The sequence below is a fragment of the Lissotriton vulgaris genome, chromosome 6, assembly GCF_964263255.1.
Source record: "Lissotriton vulgaris chromosome 6, aLisVul1.2, whole genome shotgun sequence".
In the NCBI taxonomy this organism is placed as follows: Eukaryota; Metazoa; Chordata; class Amphibia; order Caudata; family Salamandridae; genus Lissotriton; species Lissotriton vulgaris.
In genome coordinates this window covers 714,390,244-714,405,207 of record NC_141694.1, presented here as the reverse complement: position 1 = coordinate 714,405,207, position 14,964 = coordinate 714,390,244, and the positions used below count along the sequence as shown (strand labels likewise).

General features: G+C 44.3%; 1 protein-coding gene across 2 annotated transcripts in view; it reads right to left on the bottom strand.

Moving 5' to 3' along the window:
• The window catches only part of ATG5 (autophagy related 5), a 599,844-nt gene that overhangs the window by 273,262 nt on the left and 311,618 nt on the right, over window positions 1-14,964 (bottom strand). For both annotated transcript variants that reach the window (XM_086926702.1, XM_086926703.1), the window contains exon 6: window positions 163-257. In XM_086926702.1, coding sequence (XP_086782828.1) covers window positions 163-257 — 95 coding nt within the window. The remainder of the gene's footprint in view (window positions 1-162; window positions 258-14,964) is intronic.

Below are 14,964 nucleotides of genomic sequence, written 5' to 3'. Positions count from 1 at the left end.
ACAATGCAATGCTTTTGCACTCCCAAAAACACCACCACTGACCTTCAGGGTAATTCTATCCCCGGGTAGTAAGCAGCTACTACTAATCACTTGTATCCACCAAGAATTTAAAACATATCCTGGTTCTCGCCATTGTGTATACAGATCTCTTTAGTCCCTTACCTGGTATATTCTAAATGGGATATATCGGAATCCGTTCTCTTCTGCTGGGTACTCCATGAGTTTTCGATTTATGGCCCAAAACTGGTCAAATTTATCTGAAAAGAAAATAAAAAACTCGTTATTAAGGTTAAAAACAAAATGTACAGTGTGCCTGTATCATATCACAGCTTGCACCTCACTGCCTTGCAGAGCAGGGAAGTACGAAGATTTCAACAAATCGTTTTTAGTGAATAATAACTTTGGCACATTACCAATATGCCTGCATTTTGAGAGCTGAAAAGTGGGTGCAATCATTCTACCAAATTTAAGAAAAAACAATTCAGCAATGAACAAGATGTAGATTTAGCAATGCTCTCTCAAGGCTTTATTTCCAGACTGGAAACCTCGTCTAATAACACAAATGCCTGGCTCCTAGCCACATAATGGAGTACAAAAAGAGATATTCACCTTAAACAAAAGTTCCTACCCATGTGTGTCTGACAGGTGAGTAAATATTTCTATACCCTGATCTGCAGCGCAAGCTACATTAATGCGATGACAGCGATGCTAATGGTATAGCGAACTCTAAAATGAGTCCCTGGTAGGTCTAATCCCACATATGACAGAAAGATAACTGACATTAGCTGGGGTGTGGGGTTACAAGATGTGTAGATTAGCTGTAGATTCTATATTCAAGCACCATTAGGCGAGGCTCTGCAGAAAATACTCAAAAAAATCCTCTTTAAATGCGCCTCACCAACAGCTTCAGAGCAATTTAACGTGACTGCTCTGGAGACAGTGCCTGGAAGCCAAACATTCATCCAACCTCATAGATAACAGTAAGCCTTGACCAAGCCCTTCTTGCGGCATGGAAAATTACAAATGTTAACTATCCCAGCAGGAACCCTGCTTGCAGGGCCGGCTTTAGGGCAGTGCAACTTGTGCAGCTGCACTGGGTGCTGACCTGTGGAGGGGGGCGCTGACCTCAGGGAGTGGGGTGCTGTGTTTAGCAATAACTTATGATTGGAGAGATGAGGGGTACTTTTGCCCGGTGGTAATGAGAGAATCTGAGGAGGTAGAAATGAGATGTGGGGGCACCAAAAATGATTGTCGCACCGGGTGCCACCAGCGCAAAAGCCGGCCCTGCCTGCTTGGCAAGAGTGGCGAAGCATAAGAGCTACACTTCTGCCTCACACTTTGCAGAGTTTATAGAGGGCTTGTTCTACAACAGTTCAGTCACATAGCGCACAACATGATGAAGACACATCTGTCTCGAGAGATGCAACTTCCTCTATTAGAGAAATGCCAGTAGATTCAACCAGTACGGTAGTGTCACAATGACGCATATATCAACTAAATGACAATGCCGAGAAATTATTATGTTGGCTGGTAACGAAGCAGTAAGGATACTATTCAGTCTATAAATTACAGAATAGAGCGTGACAAGACTCTAGGCCTACAATCCATTACTGCATTTGCCATGTACTATTACTTTTATAAAGCACCGCCAAATAGATCAAGGCATAATTGCGGAGATACCGACAGACCTACCTGTGACTGCCCACTGCCACGAGGAATGCTTGGACCTGAACAGGCCTCTGACAGAAGAGGAGCTAACTGACGCCCTGCAGTCCATGATCAAAGGTAAGACTCCAGACCCCAAAGTTGTCCCGGTGGAAGTGTCTCTCTCAAAGGCACCCAAGTGAGAATGCCACACCATAGTTACTGTGCTAAGGATACCACTCGAGCACATTGCTATCTGCCCCATGAATATATCTAGCTCCTAGGTGCAGTACTTTTTTTATTTTGGAATATTTTATTGAACAAAGCAGAGTAAGTGATCAGTTGACAGTCATTAAGTACAAAAATTGGCATTGAAAGCATACATTACAGCGGTGCATTACAAGTGCGAGTTCGGTGAGAACCGGTCCTGGTCATCGCCATTTCAGTTGTAGGGAAACTACAAAGTTCGCCTCTAAAGACATTCCAGTGACCCCATTTCTTATCCCAAGTTCCAGGACACCCCCTGACCTTGTATACAGTTTTTTCAGACAACATACATGTATCCATTGGAGCGACCCATCTGACCAAGAGCCGTTTATTTGGCGAACCCATTGCATTGCGATCTCACACTGAAGACCCCTCCCAGCAGACCTGGCAGCAAGAAAGCCTCTTGGTTCACCGACGAACTTAAGAACTCCAAGAAGAACTGCAGCACCCTCGAGAAAGCCTGGCGCATCGACCAGACCACAGACAACATGACTGCCCTCAAGCACGCCAACCGCAAACACCACCACCTGATCCGCACCACCAAGAAGACAGCATTCAAAGAACGACTGGACAACAACGCCCACAACAGCAAGGAACTCTTCAGCATCGTCAAAGAGCTCACCAACCCCAGCGCCGGAAACAACGACATCACTCCCTCGCAAGACATCTGCGACTCACTCGCCTCGTTCTTCCACCGCAAGATCGCCGAAATACACAACAGCTTCGGCGCACCATCCACGCACCCCACCACCGAACCAACGCCCCCACCATCACCCTCTGCGCCTGGACCCCGGTCAGCACCGAAGACACCACCCGCACGATGAACACCATCCACTCCGGATCCCCAACCGACCCCTGCCCCCACCACGTCTTCTACAAAGCCGACTCCATCATCGCACCCCGACTCCGGGACATCATCAACACCTCCTTTAACACCGCCACCTTCCCGGTGAGCTGGAAGCACGCCGAGATCAGCGCCCTCCTGAAAAAACCAACAGCGGACCCCACCGACCTCAAGAACTTCCGCCCCATCTCGCTCCTCCCTTTTCCGGCCAGGTCATCGAGAAGATCGTCAACAGACAGCTTGCCACCTTCCTCGAGACAAATGGATCCCTCGACCACTCGCAGTCCGGTTTCCGACCCAACCACAGCACTGAGACCGCCCTCATCGCAGCCACCGACGACATCAGATCCCTGCTCGATAACGGGGAAACGGCGGCCCTCATCCTCCTGGACCTCTCCGCAGCGTTCCACACTGTCAGCCACCGCACCCTAGTGCAGCGCCTCAGCAACATCGGAATCCAAGAGAAAGCACTGGAATGGATCATCTCGTTCCTCGGCAGAAGAACCCAGAGAGTCCACCTCCCCCGTTCAGATCAGAGGCCACCGAAGTCATCTGCGGCGTACCACAAGGGTCATCACTCAGCCCCACCCTCTTCAACATCTACATGAGCCCCCTCGCAGCCATCGCACGCCAACACAACCTCAACATCATTCTCCTACGCCGAGGACACCCAGCTGATCCTCTCCCTCACCAACGACCCCGCCACCGCCAGAACTAGCCTACACGAAGGGATGAAAGACGTCGCCGAATGGATGAAGAACAGCCGCCTAAAACTGAACACAGACAAGACGGAAGTCCTCATCCTGGGATCATCGCCTTCCGCCTGGGACGACTCCTGGTGGCCCCCTGCCCTGGGCACGACTCCCAAGCCAAAGGACCATGCACGCAAACTGGGCTTCATCCTGGACTCTGTAGCGACAGGGTAATTTTCGTCTATTTTCAGACTGGTGATGACTATAATTTACTACCATTTCAGTCCTAGCTGTATTTGCGTTTATTTGTAGGGCTTAACTATGTGCTTTGACAGGGTTTAGTGCCTTTTTCCGTTTTCTCGGGCCTACAGGCCCGAAAGCTAGAGAGAAGCCATTTTGTATCTCTGCCTCGGCTGTCCGAGGCGCTTGCAGGGTAAAGGTAATGTTTAGAATTCATCCTGTTGTTCGCTAGAAAGGAAACGGTCAAGACTGGCTCTTATCGAAGGAATGTGTTTGTCTCTCCGGCTCTAGACGCAATACGCAGGTGGCCACTGCGGAGGGCGAAGGGGGCCGGGGACTGGTACAGGAATTCGGTGGGAGTTGGCCTAATGCCGGAACTTTCCATAGAGAAAGTGAGCTCTATATTATCAAGGAGCGAGTAGAGTAGAGAGAAAGAGCAACGTGTGGAGAAGACCGAAGAAGTTGGTTTGAAGGCTGGTGCATAGAGATTGATACCATCAGCTAATCAAAATCCTGAAGTGAAGAAGGAGAGTGATTGAAAGTCCTGTAGTGCCATTATACAGGAGTGGCAGAGACTAAGACCAGAAGAGGGTTTGAGTATTCTGGAACCATGGCAGCGTAGACGAGGCACAGAGGTGCAGACGTGTATTCGTGAGCCATAGAGGGAGAGCAGAGTCCCAAGCGTATAGAAGAGAACGAGAGAGAGCGGGATCAGCTCCGCTGCTGAGATGGAAAGACACACGTCTAAGCTGAGGCGTTCTGAGCTTAGTGTAGAATGCATTTAACTATTCATCTTTATTCCCCTTTTTAAGTTATAGGTATCGACTAACTTAGTTTATTTGTCTTTTTCTGTCATGTTTGATTGTAGAATAAAGATTTTATGACCAATATCTTTGAATGTTGTTTTCATGAATGAGATTAACCTTTCCTTGTAACCAGGTGCTGACATACAGAAGGATGGGATATGCCCTTCTGCAAAGGTAACTGATGATTGGGGGAGAGTGTGAACTTCATTTAGGAAATAACTCTTAAAGGTGAACCCCTATTAGTTATCCCCATTAGTGTAGATCGTCGGGTGACGTTATAGATATCGTTGGGTGACGTTAAAGAGATCGTCGGGTGACGTTAAAGAGATCGTCGGGTGACATTAAAGAGATCGTCGGGTGACGTTAAAGAGATCGTCGGTTGACGTTAAAGAGATCGTCGGGTGACGTTAAAGAGATTGTCGGGTGACGTTAAAGATACAGTCTTACGGGACTATAAAGATAGATATAAAATGAGGTAAATATAGGATAAGATATGGAATCCATTAGGTGTTAGTGGTATGTTTGACTATACAGGCATGTAAATAGCTTCTTTTCACTTTCTCAGGTGACTATTCTGGATGTCTTGTAAATAGTGGCCTGTGAAGAGTGTCGTTACCTGACGACTGGGTTAGCCACGGTTGGTGAGCTGCCTGTTCTGAGAATCCGGTCGTTACATTTGGCGTCACGAACCGTTTTCGACTGAAGAGTGCGGGTATTCCTTCGTGATTCTGTATGAGGGTCGGTTGGTTCTCGCCGTGAACGATTTTGTATATACATTTTATTGATTGTATATTTCTTATTTGTTTTTGTGTGTTTATTGAGATTGCATGATGTTTTTGAACAGATCGAAATCGACCTTTCAATTGCCTTTGGAAATTCCTGGTTGGGAGTCGACTGCTTATGAGGCGCTTGCTCATGAATGGGCTAATTCTACTGGTTTGAGTGAGAACTGGAATTCATGTTTGGAAGATGCTGAGCCAGCTCAAGTGGTTGCGTGCTTGCAGAAAGTTCCGGTGGCGAAAGGCGAAGAGCTTCCCATATTGGGACGTAGAGGTTGCATTTTATTGAATGCGTACAGGCTTGTCGATGAGAGATGTTCACGATTACAGCGCGAGAATAAATCCTTTGAAGAACAGGTTGTTCAGATTCAAAATGATGTTACTCTTTTACGATGTCAAAATAAATTGCTTGCTGACAAATTAGAAACGTATCAAGCTGTGGCCGAAAGGGCTGCTGTGCGCATTGCGAAATACAAGTATTGACACAGACGTGGTAGAATTAACACCAGGAAAGTGCGTATGGTTTTTGCGAAGGCAGGGCTCGATTGAAACCCTGACGAATGGGATGGTGATATTTGGAATTCATCTGATTCATTTTCTTCGGCTGAAGAGAATGCTGCGCGCGCGCCTTCTCGTACTAGACGTCATTGTACTTCTAAAGAACGTACTGAAATTTCTGCTCAACCGATTTATCGACGTAAATTACAGGGCAATCCTCAGGCTCCCCAGGGGATCCCGCTTGACAGCTTGGAGGATTATACTCAACAAGAATTAAATGACATTCTGGATAGGTTCCGGCAGAAGTCGGGTGAATCTTTACTTACTTGGATGGTCCGCCTTTTTGATTTAGGTGCTTCTGGTATCTCGTTGGATAAAGGCGATGCTGTGAAATTTTGTACTTTGAGTTCTGATCCTACGGTTCAAGAATCTTTCCGCAATTATAATAGCGATGATCAGACTAATCTGTTACAATTAGCTGTGCAGGGTTGTAATCACAAATACCCTACTGAATCCGATTGGCCTATTAATGAGAAGCCGTGGTATACTTTGAGAGATGTTTCTCAGCGATTAAAGGAGGAAGTTATGAAGACCGCGATCTTTCTAGGTACAGCGAACAGGTTAATGGATGGTTTGCTCAATGCATCTGTGAGAAACAGAATTATTCGTACGTCTCCTCCTGCGTACAAACAGGTGATGATGACTTTATTTATCAATCAGACTGGTAACACTTTGGCTGAAGTGATTGAGGCTGTGCATGAACTTGGTGAGTTGGGTGAGTGGATTAAACCTGAACGACAGTCTCGACCGGAAGGTCGCACTAATGATTTCAGATTCTCTAGACGTGACATGTTTCAAGCTCTTGTGAAGGATGGTGTGAAAGCTGATGACATTCATGATTTGCCGAATAATATATTATGGGCTATGTTTCGCAGGCGTGGCCTGGACAGGAAGGAAGGAGCTAGAAAGGTCCGTAAACAAGATTTTGACATTAACCATTCTCATGGTAGTGGTGATGATACTATGCCGCGTCGAGAGAGAGGGGGAGAGAGAGAGTGAAGCAGGACACGAGATGACTCGTCCCATTCCAGAAGGGAGAGGGAGAGAGATAGAGACGAGAGAAGAGATCAGTCTATACGCAGGGATGAGAGAGAGAGAGATCGATCCCCAGAGGTGAGATTGAGAGACAAAAGATCACGATCCCTTAAACGGAGATCACAATATTTTTCGAATGACAAAACCCCTTTTCTTGAAGAGAAAGGGTATGAACGAGAGGTGACATTACCCAAACGATATGAGAGTCTTTATCCTGATTTGTCTTGGGCGACAGAACATAGTAAACAAGACTAGGAAGTAGGTCAAGCTCCAGTTCAAAATTGGGCTCATAGAGATTACAGGCCTTATGTAGACATTGAGATTTATTGGAGACATCGAAACATACAGAGGGCCCGAGCATTAGTGGATACTGGAGCGGAGGCCACTCTAATTTCTGGAAATCCTAAAAAGTTTAAAGGACAGGGTTACACGATTAATGGATTAGGTGGTAAATAAACCCCGCAGTACAAACTAAACTTGAAATGAGAATAGGTAGGAACCCTCAAAAAGAGTATCATATATTGGTGGTACCCCTTGATGAATATATAATTGGAATTGACATTTTAAAAGGTATGACATTGCATTTAGATGACGGATGTTACAAATTTGGACACAAGCATTATATATCAACAAAACCCGTGAGAGTCCGACGCTTAAAAATGCCTCCGATTAAAATTCCTCAAGCCACGAAGGTGGTTTCAATGAAACAATATCATATTCCCGGTGGGCACGATGAAATCAGTGTTACCATTCAAGATCTGATGGATGCAGGAGTGGTAATTCCTATTACTTCGGCCTGGAACAATCCTGTTTGGCCGGTACAAAAAAGTGATAATTCTTGGCGCATGACTGTTGATTATCGAGAATTGAACAAACATACCCCTTCTTTGACTGTTGCAGTCCCTGATGTTATTACTTTGATTGAAAGAATTCAGAAACATTCAGGTACATGGTATGCAACCATTGACATTGCTAATGCTTTCTTTTCTATTCCAATTGCTCCCGAATGCCAAGAACAATTCAGTTTTACATGGAATGGCCGTCAAATGACGTTTAGAAGTCTTCCCCAGGGCTATGTACACAGTCCGACAATTTGTCACAGAATAGTAGCAGAGCATTTAGATGAGGTGACAGTAGATCCAAAGATTCAGGTGTGTCATTACATTGATGATATACTAATCCAAGGTGAGACACAAGATCAGGTGCGAATACAGTTGGAACAAATTGTTGCACATTTACAAAGCAGAGGCTGGGAAATTAATCCTGATAAATTGCAGGGTCCAGCGCAACATGTGAAGTTATTGGTTTATTTGGCTTTTGGCGCCAACACATTCCACATTTGAGTCAGATTCTGGCACCTTTGTACAAAGTTACACGTAAAAAGAATGTGTTTGAATGGAACAGAGCACAACAAGATGCATTTGATTTGGCCAACGAAGCGATTCAACATGCTTTGGATCTGTGGCCAGTGCGTGATGGTGATGTGGATTGAATGTATCTGTACAAGACATGTATGCAAATTGGAGCTTATGGCAAAAGCAGGGTAAAACTAGAGTGCCTCTAGGTTTTTGGACTAAAAAGTTACCTGACGCTGGCGAGCGTTATACACCTTTTGAGAAACAGTTGCTTGCATGTTATTGGGCTCTGGTGGATACCGAGAAATGAACATTAGGACATGACGTGATTCTGAGACCAGAAATTCCGATAATGCAGTGGGTTTTGAGTTCGCCGAAAACTCATAGAATTGGCCATGCTCAGGAAGTGAGCATCATAAAATGGAAGTGGTATATACAAGATAGGGCTCGCGTGGGCCCAAAAGAAGTTGCAATGTTGCATGAAAAAGTGGCGCAGGCGCCGATGGAAGGGAGTGAGAAAGATTTCTCCGTACCTATAGTACAGGAATCTCCTGTTAAGTGGGGTATACTGTTCAATGATCTGTCCGTGGAGGATAGAAAACATGTATGGTTTACGGATGGTTCAGCCAGGTACATAGGAGAGAAGAGACATTGGAAAGCAGTCTCGTATAATCCCACGACTCAGAAACTGTTGAGCACTACTGGTGAAGGGCGAAGTAGTCAGTTTGCAGAATTATATGCTGTATACCAAGTTCTAAAACAAGAATTGCCAGGAACATGTCATATTTTTACTGATTCATGGTCCACTGCGAATAGGTTAGTAGTCTGGTTACCCACATGGCAGTCCCACAATTGGATGGTTCACAACAAGACTATTTGGGGTAAGGAACTGTGGCAAGAGATTTGTGAGTTACTTCCTCAGAGCAATGTAACCGTGTTTCATGTTGATGCTCATATGCCTATTGATTCACTTGACAAGTTATTTAATAATATTGCAGATGAGAAATCTAAAATTTCTGAGGCAGTGGTGGACCAACAAAATTCTGATTTGGCGGGATTGGCGAAGTGGGCCCACCAAAAAGCAGGACATTTTGGAGAGAAAATTACTAGCAGGTGGGCTACTGATAGAGGCATTTATATTTCTCTTGATTTGACAGATCGATTATATCGGTCCTTTACCCATGAATACAAATTGTCAATATGTTTGTACTGTCGTTGATACCTACAGCGGTTGTCTAATCGCTTTTCCATGCAAGAGAGCGACGCAGGTTAATACTATGAAGACATTGGATTTGATTACATTATATTATGGTACTCCACTTCAGGTGCAGTCTGACAATGCCTCCCATTTCAAAGGACACCTAGTACAAAATTATTGTGCAGAAAACAATATCGACTGGGTATTTCATATTCCTTATTACCCACAGGCCTCAGGCCTCAGGCCTGATCGAGCGGATGAATGGATTGATAAAAGACCAATTGTGCAAATTGTCAGACGGTACCCTAAAGAACTGGAGAGATCATTTATCAGATGCTTTGATGATTTTGAATAACAGACCGTATTTGTATGCAAATTCTCCTTTAATGCGTTTATTTCCTCCTCACATTGATGTTCAACCGAATTCAGTTAAAAGCACAGTTTCTTACTGGGAAATTACTCCCGGAGCTTTGGCTCCACATAGAGCTACCCCTGGATCTGCAGGCTTAGACCTGCATTCTTTGAAAATGGCTGTTCTAAAAATCAACAATATTGTGATAATTGAAACAGGAATTGGTGTTCAAATACCAGCAGTACATTTTGGGTTGATTGCCCCGAGATCTGGTTTAGCTTTAAAAGGCATCCAGGTGCTTGGAGGAATAATTGACAGTGATTACCAAGGAGAAATAAAAGTCATCCTGTTGAACAGTGGCGATTCTGAGATCACAATCAAGAAAAATGATCGAATCGCTCAATTGGTCATTATGCCTGTTTTCAGTGGTGCGATTCAAAAGGGCACTGCTCCAACTCTGTTAACAATTCGTGGAACCGGTGGATTTGGTTCAACTGATAATCCTGGAGCTAGAGTGTGGGTGCAGTCGCCAAATAATCCCACTGAACAGGCCGAAATTATAGCAACAGGATCTGATAATACCATATTGGTTTTGAGGCCAGGGCAGGAAAGCTGGGATGCAGTCCCGGCTGATGAATGTTATCTGCGAGAATGAGTAATGCCTATCCTTTTGTTGTAGCTTATTGCCTGGATTGTTGCTGCCGGATGTGTCGTCGTTGGACTCCCTTTGGTCTGCTGCGACGGGAGTCAAGAGAGCTCGCAGGACCGGATCAATGACAGAACACGTCGTTCCATTGCTTCGTGGGATATCACTACTAACTTTTGGACGCATTTATCTAAAGCTATTACCAACTCTTCACATTTTTGTCTAGCATCTATGAGATCAGTTAATGATCTCCTCACAACGTGTCTTGTAGCTGTCCCAATTTCAACAGCCTCCTTATTGCATTTCTTCAATGTATCTGAAGTCTATCCCACATTTATCCATTCTGACTTCTCTGCATATGATTATTGCATTACTTGCACTGTTCTGAGTGAACCGGAGCCCCCATTGACTTTCCAAATTTCAACATATAATATCACAGAAAGTGATGTCTGTTATTCCATGACCTGTGATCCTAAATATATAGGCAAATGTGCCCAACTACGTTTAGAACATTCTAGTCCATCTTCCTCTCATGAAAGAATTTTATGTATCACCAGGACTCCTGCTGCGTGTGTTTCACTCCATAATTCTATGAGCTGCAAACATTTTATAGTGACTGCTAGTCATTATTATCATGTGTTATTACCGTCTGAATGGCTCTTTTCCTGTGGCAATGTGTCCTGGTCCTATATTCCAGCAAACATTTCTGGAGGTCCATGCGCTTTAACGCGCTTAAGTCTTTTAATGTTTTCTTCTGATGAGGCTGCGTCTTCCCGCATAGTGCGTGATGCCCCTTCACTTTCAAGTGACTGTAATTCTTCTTTGCATTTGTTTTCTAAGACTGAATATCTCAGTTTAGCTACTTCTATTATTGGTGTTCCTGCACTATCTGTTTATAATGCTAAAACTATAGGCAAACTTGCTTGCTGGATGGTAAAATCCCTGACTAATACTTCTGCTATTTTAACTGACTTATTATCAGACACTCAAGGTGAGCGTCGTGCTATTTTACAGAATAGAGCTGCGTTAGATTATTTACTACTAAAACATGACCATGGCTGTTTAGATTTTGAGGGCCTATGTTGCTTCAATCTATCAGATCATTCTAAATCCATTAGATCTCATCTTAACAAGTTACATGAGCTGACACAAGAAGTTAGGGAACATTTAGATGTAGGGTGGTTCGATTGGCTTTTCAGTTGGCTGCCAGATTTCCACTCTTTACGCCAGATATTGGGTGGCATTTTCCTAGTAATTAGTTTTTTGATTATTATATGCTGTTGCATTCAATGCATACCATCCCTTTTCCGGATGTTTCGCCCCCGAGTTATGGCTAGGTCTTTTAGTATTGTTTCCTATTATTCCTCAACTGATATACGTCCTGTATGAGTTCCCATTTTATTTTTATTTTTTTACTTTCAATGCTAGTACATTTAGTCAGGAGTGGAATGTAGCGACAGGGAAATTTTAGTCTATTTTCAGACTGGTGGTGACTATAATTTACTACCATTTCAGTCCTAGCTGTATTTGCGTTTATTTGTAGGGCTTAACTATGTGCTTTGACAGGGTTTAGTGCCTTTTTCCGTTTTCTCGGGCCTACAGGCCCGAAAGCTAGAGAGAAGCCATTTTGTATCTCTGCCTCGGCTGTCCGAGGCGCTTGCAGGGTAAAGGTAATGTTTAGAATTCATCCTGTTGTTCGCTAGAAAGGAACCGGTCAAGACTGGCCCTTATCGAAGGAATGTGTTGACGCAATACGCAGGTGGCCACTGCGGAGGGCAAAGAGGGCCGGGGACTGGTACAGGAATTTGATGGGAGTCGGCCTAATGCCGGAATTTTCCATAGAAAAAGTGAGCTCTATATTATCAAGGAGCGAGTAGAGTAGAGAGAGAGAGCAACGTGTGGAGAAGACCGAAGAAGTTGGTCTGAAGGCTGGTGCATAGAGATTGATACCATCAGCTAATCGAAATCCTGAAGTGAAGAAGGAGAGTGATTGAAAGTCCTGTAGTGACATCATACAGGAGTGGCAGAGACTAAGACCAGAAGAGGGTTTGAGTATTCTGGAACCATGGCAGCGTAGACGAGGCATAGCTGTGCAGACGTGTATTCGTGAGCCATAGAGGGAGAGCAGAGTCCCAAGCGTATAGAAGAGAACGAGAGAGAGAGGGATCAGCTCCGCTGCTGAGATTCAAAGACACACGTCTAAGGTGAGGCGTTCTGAGCTTAGTGTAGAATGCATTTAACTATTCATCTTTATTCCCCTTTTTAGGTTATAGGTATCGACTAACTTAGTTTATTTGTCTTTTGCTCATTCTGTCATGTTTAATTGTAGAATAAAGATTTAATGACCAATATCGTGCCCATTTTCAAAAAAGGGAGCCGTGGGGACCCCGCCTGCTATAGGTCAATCTCCCTGTTGGATTCTTCCGTCAAAATCATGGGAAGAGTCATTCTACAGAAACTGGGAGATTGGCTGGACGGTGGGGGGTTCCTCTCAAATCTCCAGTCCGGTTTTAGGGAGCACAGGGGTACCATGGACCAGTATCTTAATCTTTATCTCCTGATCAACAAGTACACAGTGGCAAAGAAAGGCTTCCTCTATCTGGGGTTCATGGACTTATCATCAGCCTTCGATATGGTGAACCGTTCTAAATTGTGGTGTATCTTGCTAGAGATGGGTCTTGACGCTCCCCTTGTCTATTCTTTAGCCTCTCTCCATCAGGACCTAGCAGCGGCAGTCAGGGTCACACAGGACGGCAGGTGCACGGATCAATTTAGATCGAGACGGGGAGTCAGACAAGGCTGCATTCTGGCTCCCCTCCTTTTCACGATCTATATAAATGGCCTGGAAAAATCTTTAGCTAAGGCTGGTGCGGACATCCCTAGTGCAGGTGGAACGGGTATCCCGGTCCTCCTGTACGCTGATGATGCCGTTCTCATTGCTCGTACAGGTCTGGGTCTACAAAGGCTGTTGGACAGCTTTGGAAAATTTATGGAAGCCCTTGACCTCAAAATCAATAGTAAAAAATCCCATGTCATGATTGCAGGGGCCGGCAGGAAGCCCCGGAATGTTAATATCTTTAGATGCCTGGGTGCGGAAGTCGCAAGGGTCCCAGTCTTTACGTATCTGGGGGTATTATTCGATGAGAAAGGTAATTGGGGTCCCCAGATGAAGCACAAAAGCAACATAGTGGCTAGATCCACCACAGGGCTTCTCAATTTTGCTAAAAGACTGGGAGCGAAACCCATGGAACCCATGCTCAAAATCTATAAGGCTGAGTGTTGGGCCATTGCGTCTTATGGGGCACCGATTTGGGGATATGCCAATGTGGATAAAATTCAATTGGTAGAAAATAAGTTTTTTAGATCACTGCTGGCAGTACCACATTCATCGTCAACCATGGCAGTACACTGTGAACTAGGAATGGGATATATCACAGATCATCTTAAGGCAGCACCTTTGATTTGTTGGGCTAAGACATGGCTAAATGAGGACATTACCCTTAATCATCTCATCCTTAAAGACTGTTTGGCTCTGGACAAGGCACTTAGCATCCCATGGCTGGCATACGTTAGAGCGAGCGGCGTGTGTCAGGCTGGGACGTCTGGACGTGTTTTCCACCCCAGAGGGTATCAAGAAAGAGGACTTGGGATGGATTAAGCAGAACTTTCGAATCATGGCTGAGGCAGATAGGGAGGAGATAGAACTCAAAAAATCAGGAGTAAGAAGCATCTATGCTCTGCAGTCCTCGCCCCACACAGAACCCTATCTCAGGATTGTAACAAAGCCAAACCATCGCTTCTTGCTTACAAGGTTTAGATTTAACCTTATTCATCTTGTGTTGGGAGATCAACAACATTGGGGTAAGCCAGCTGATTCTCCACCATGTTCCTGCGACAACTTCTCGACACAAGACACCCTTCACCTTATTATGTTTTGTGACAAATTTGCGGTGGCACGAAATAAATTCTTGTTGCCCATATTACGAGAAGCGGGTTTCCTGCAGGTGAGGCCTGCACTACTGTATTTGCAATTACTGAACAATGTGCGAGTTATCTTCAGCGTAGCTAGTTTTCTGGTGGCTGCAGCCAGAGTTAAAAACAAAAGAACCCTACAGATAAATTGATCTAAACCACTTCCCCATAATCGTGGAACAGAATTTTTAAATATTTGTATTGTTTTAATAGTGGTTTTTAATTACAATAGGAGATATTTTGTATTAATTAACACCCCATGAACGTTGCAATATATAATCTGCATTGAATGTATGTACATAGATGTCTGTTTTTAAATGTATATATATTTTTACTTTGTATGTATGTAATGTTGCTTCTTTTATGATTTTAATTAATCGAATAAAGAGTTTTTGACTGACTGACTGACTGACCAATATCTTTGAATGTTGTTTTCATGAATGAGATTAACCTTTCCTTTTAACCAGGTGCTGACATACAGAAGGATGGGATATGCCCTTCTGCAAAGGTAACTGATGGTTGGGGGAGAGTGTGAACTTCATTTAGGAAATAACTCTTAAAGGTGAACCCCTATTA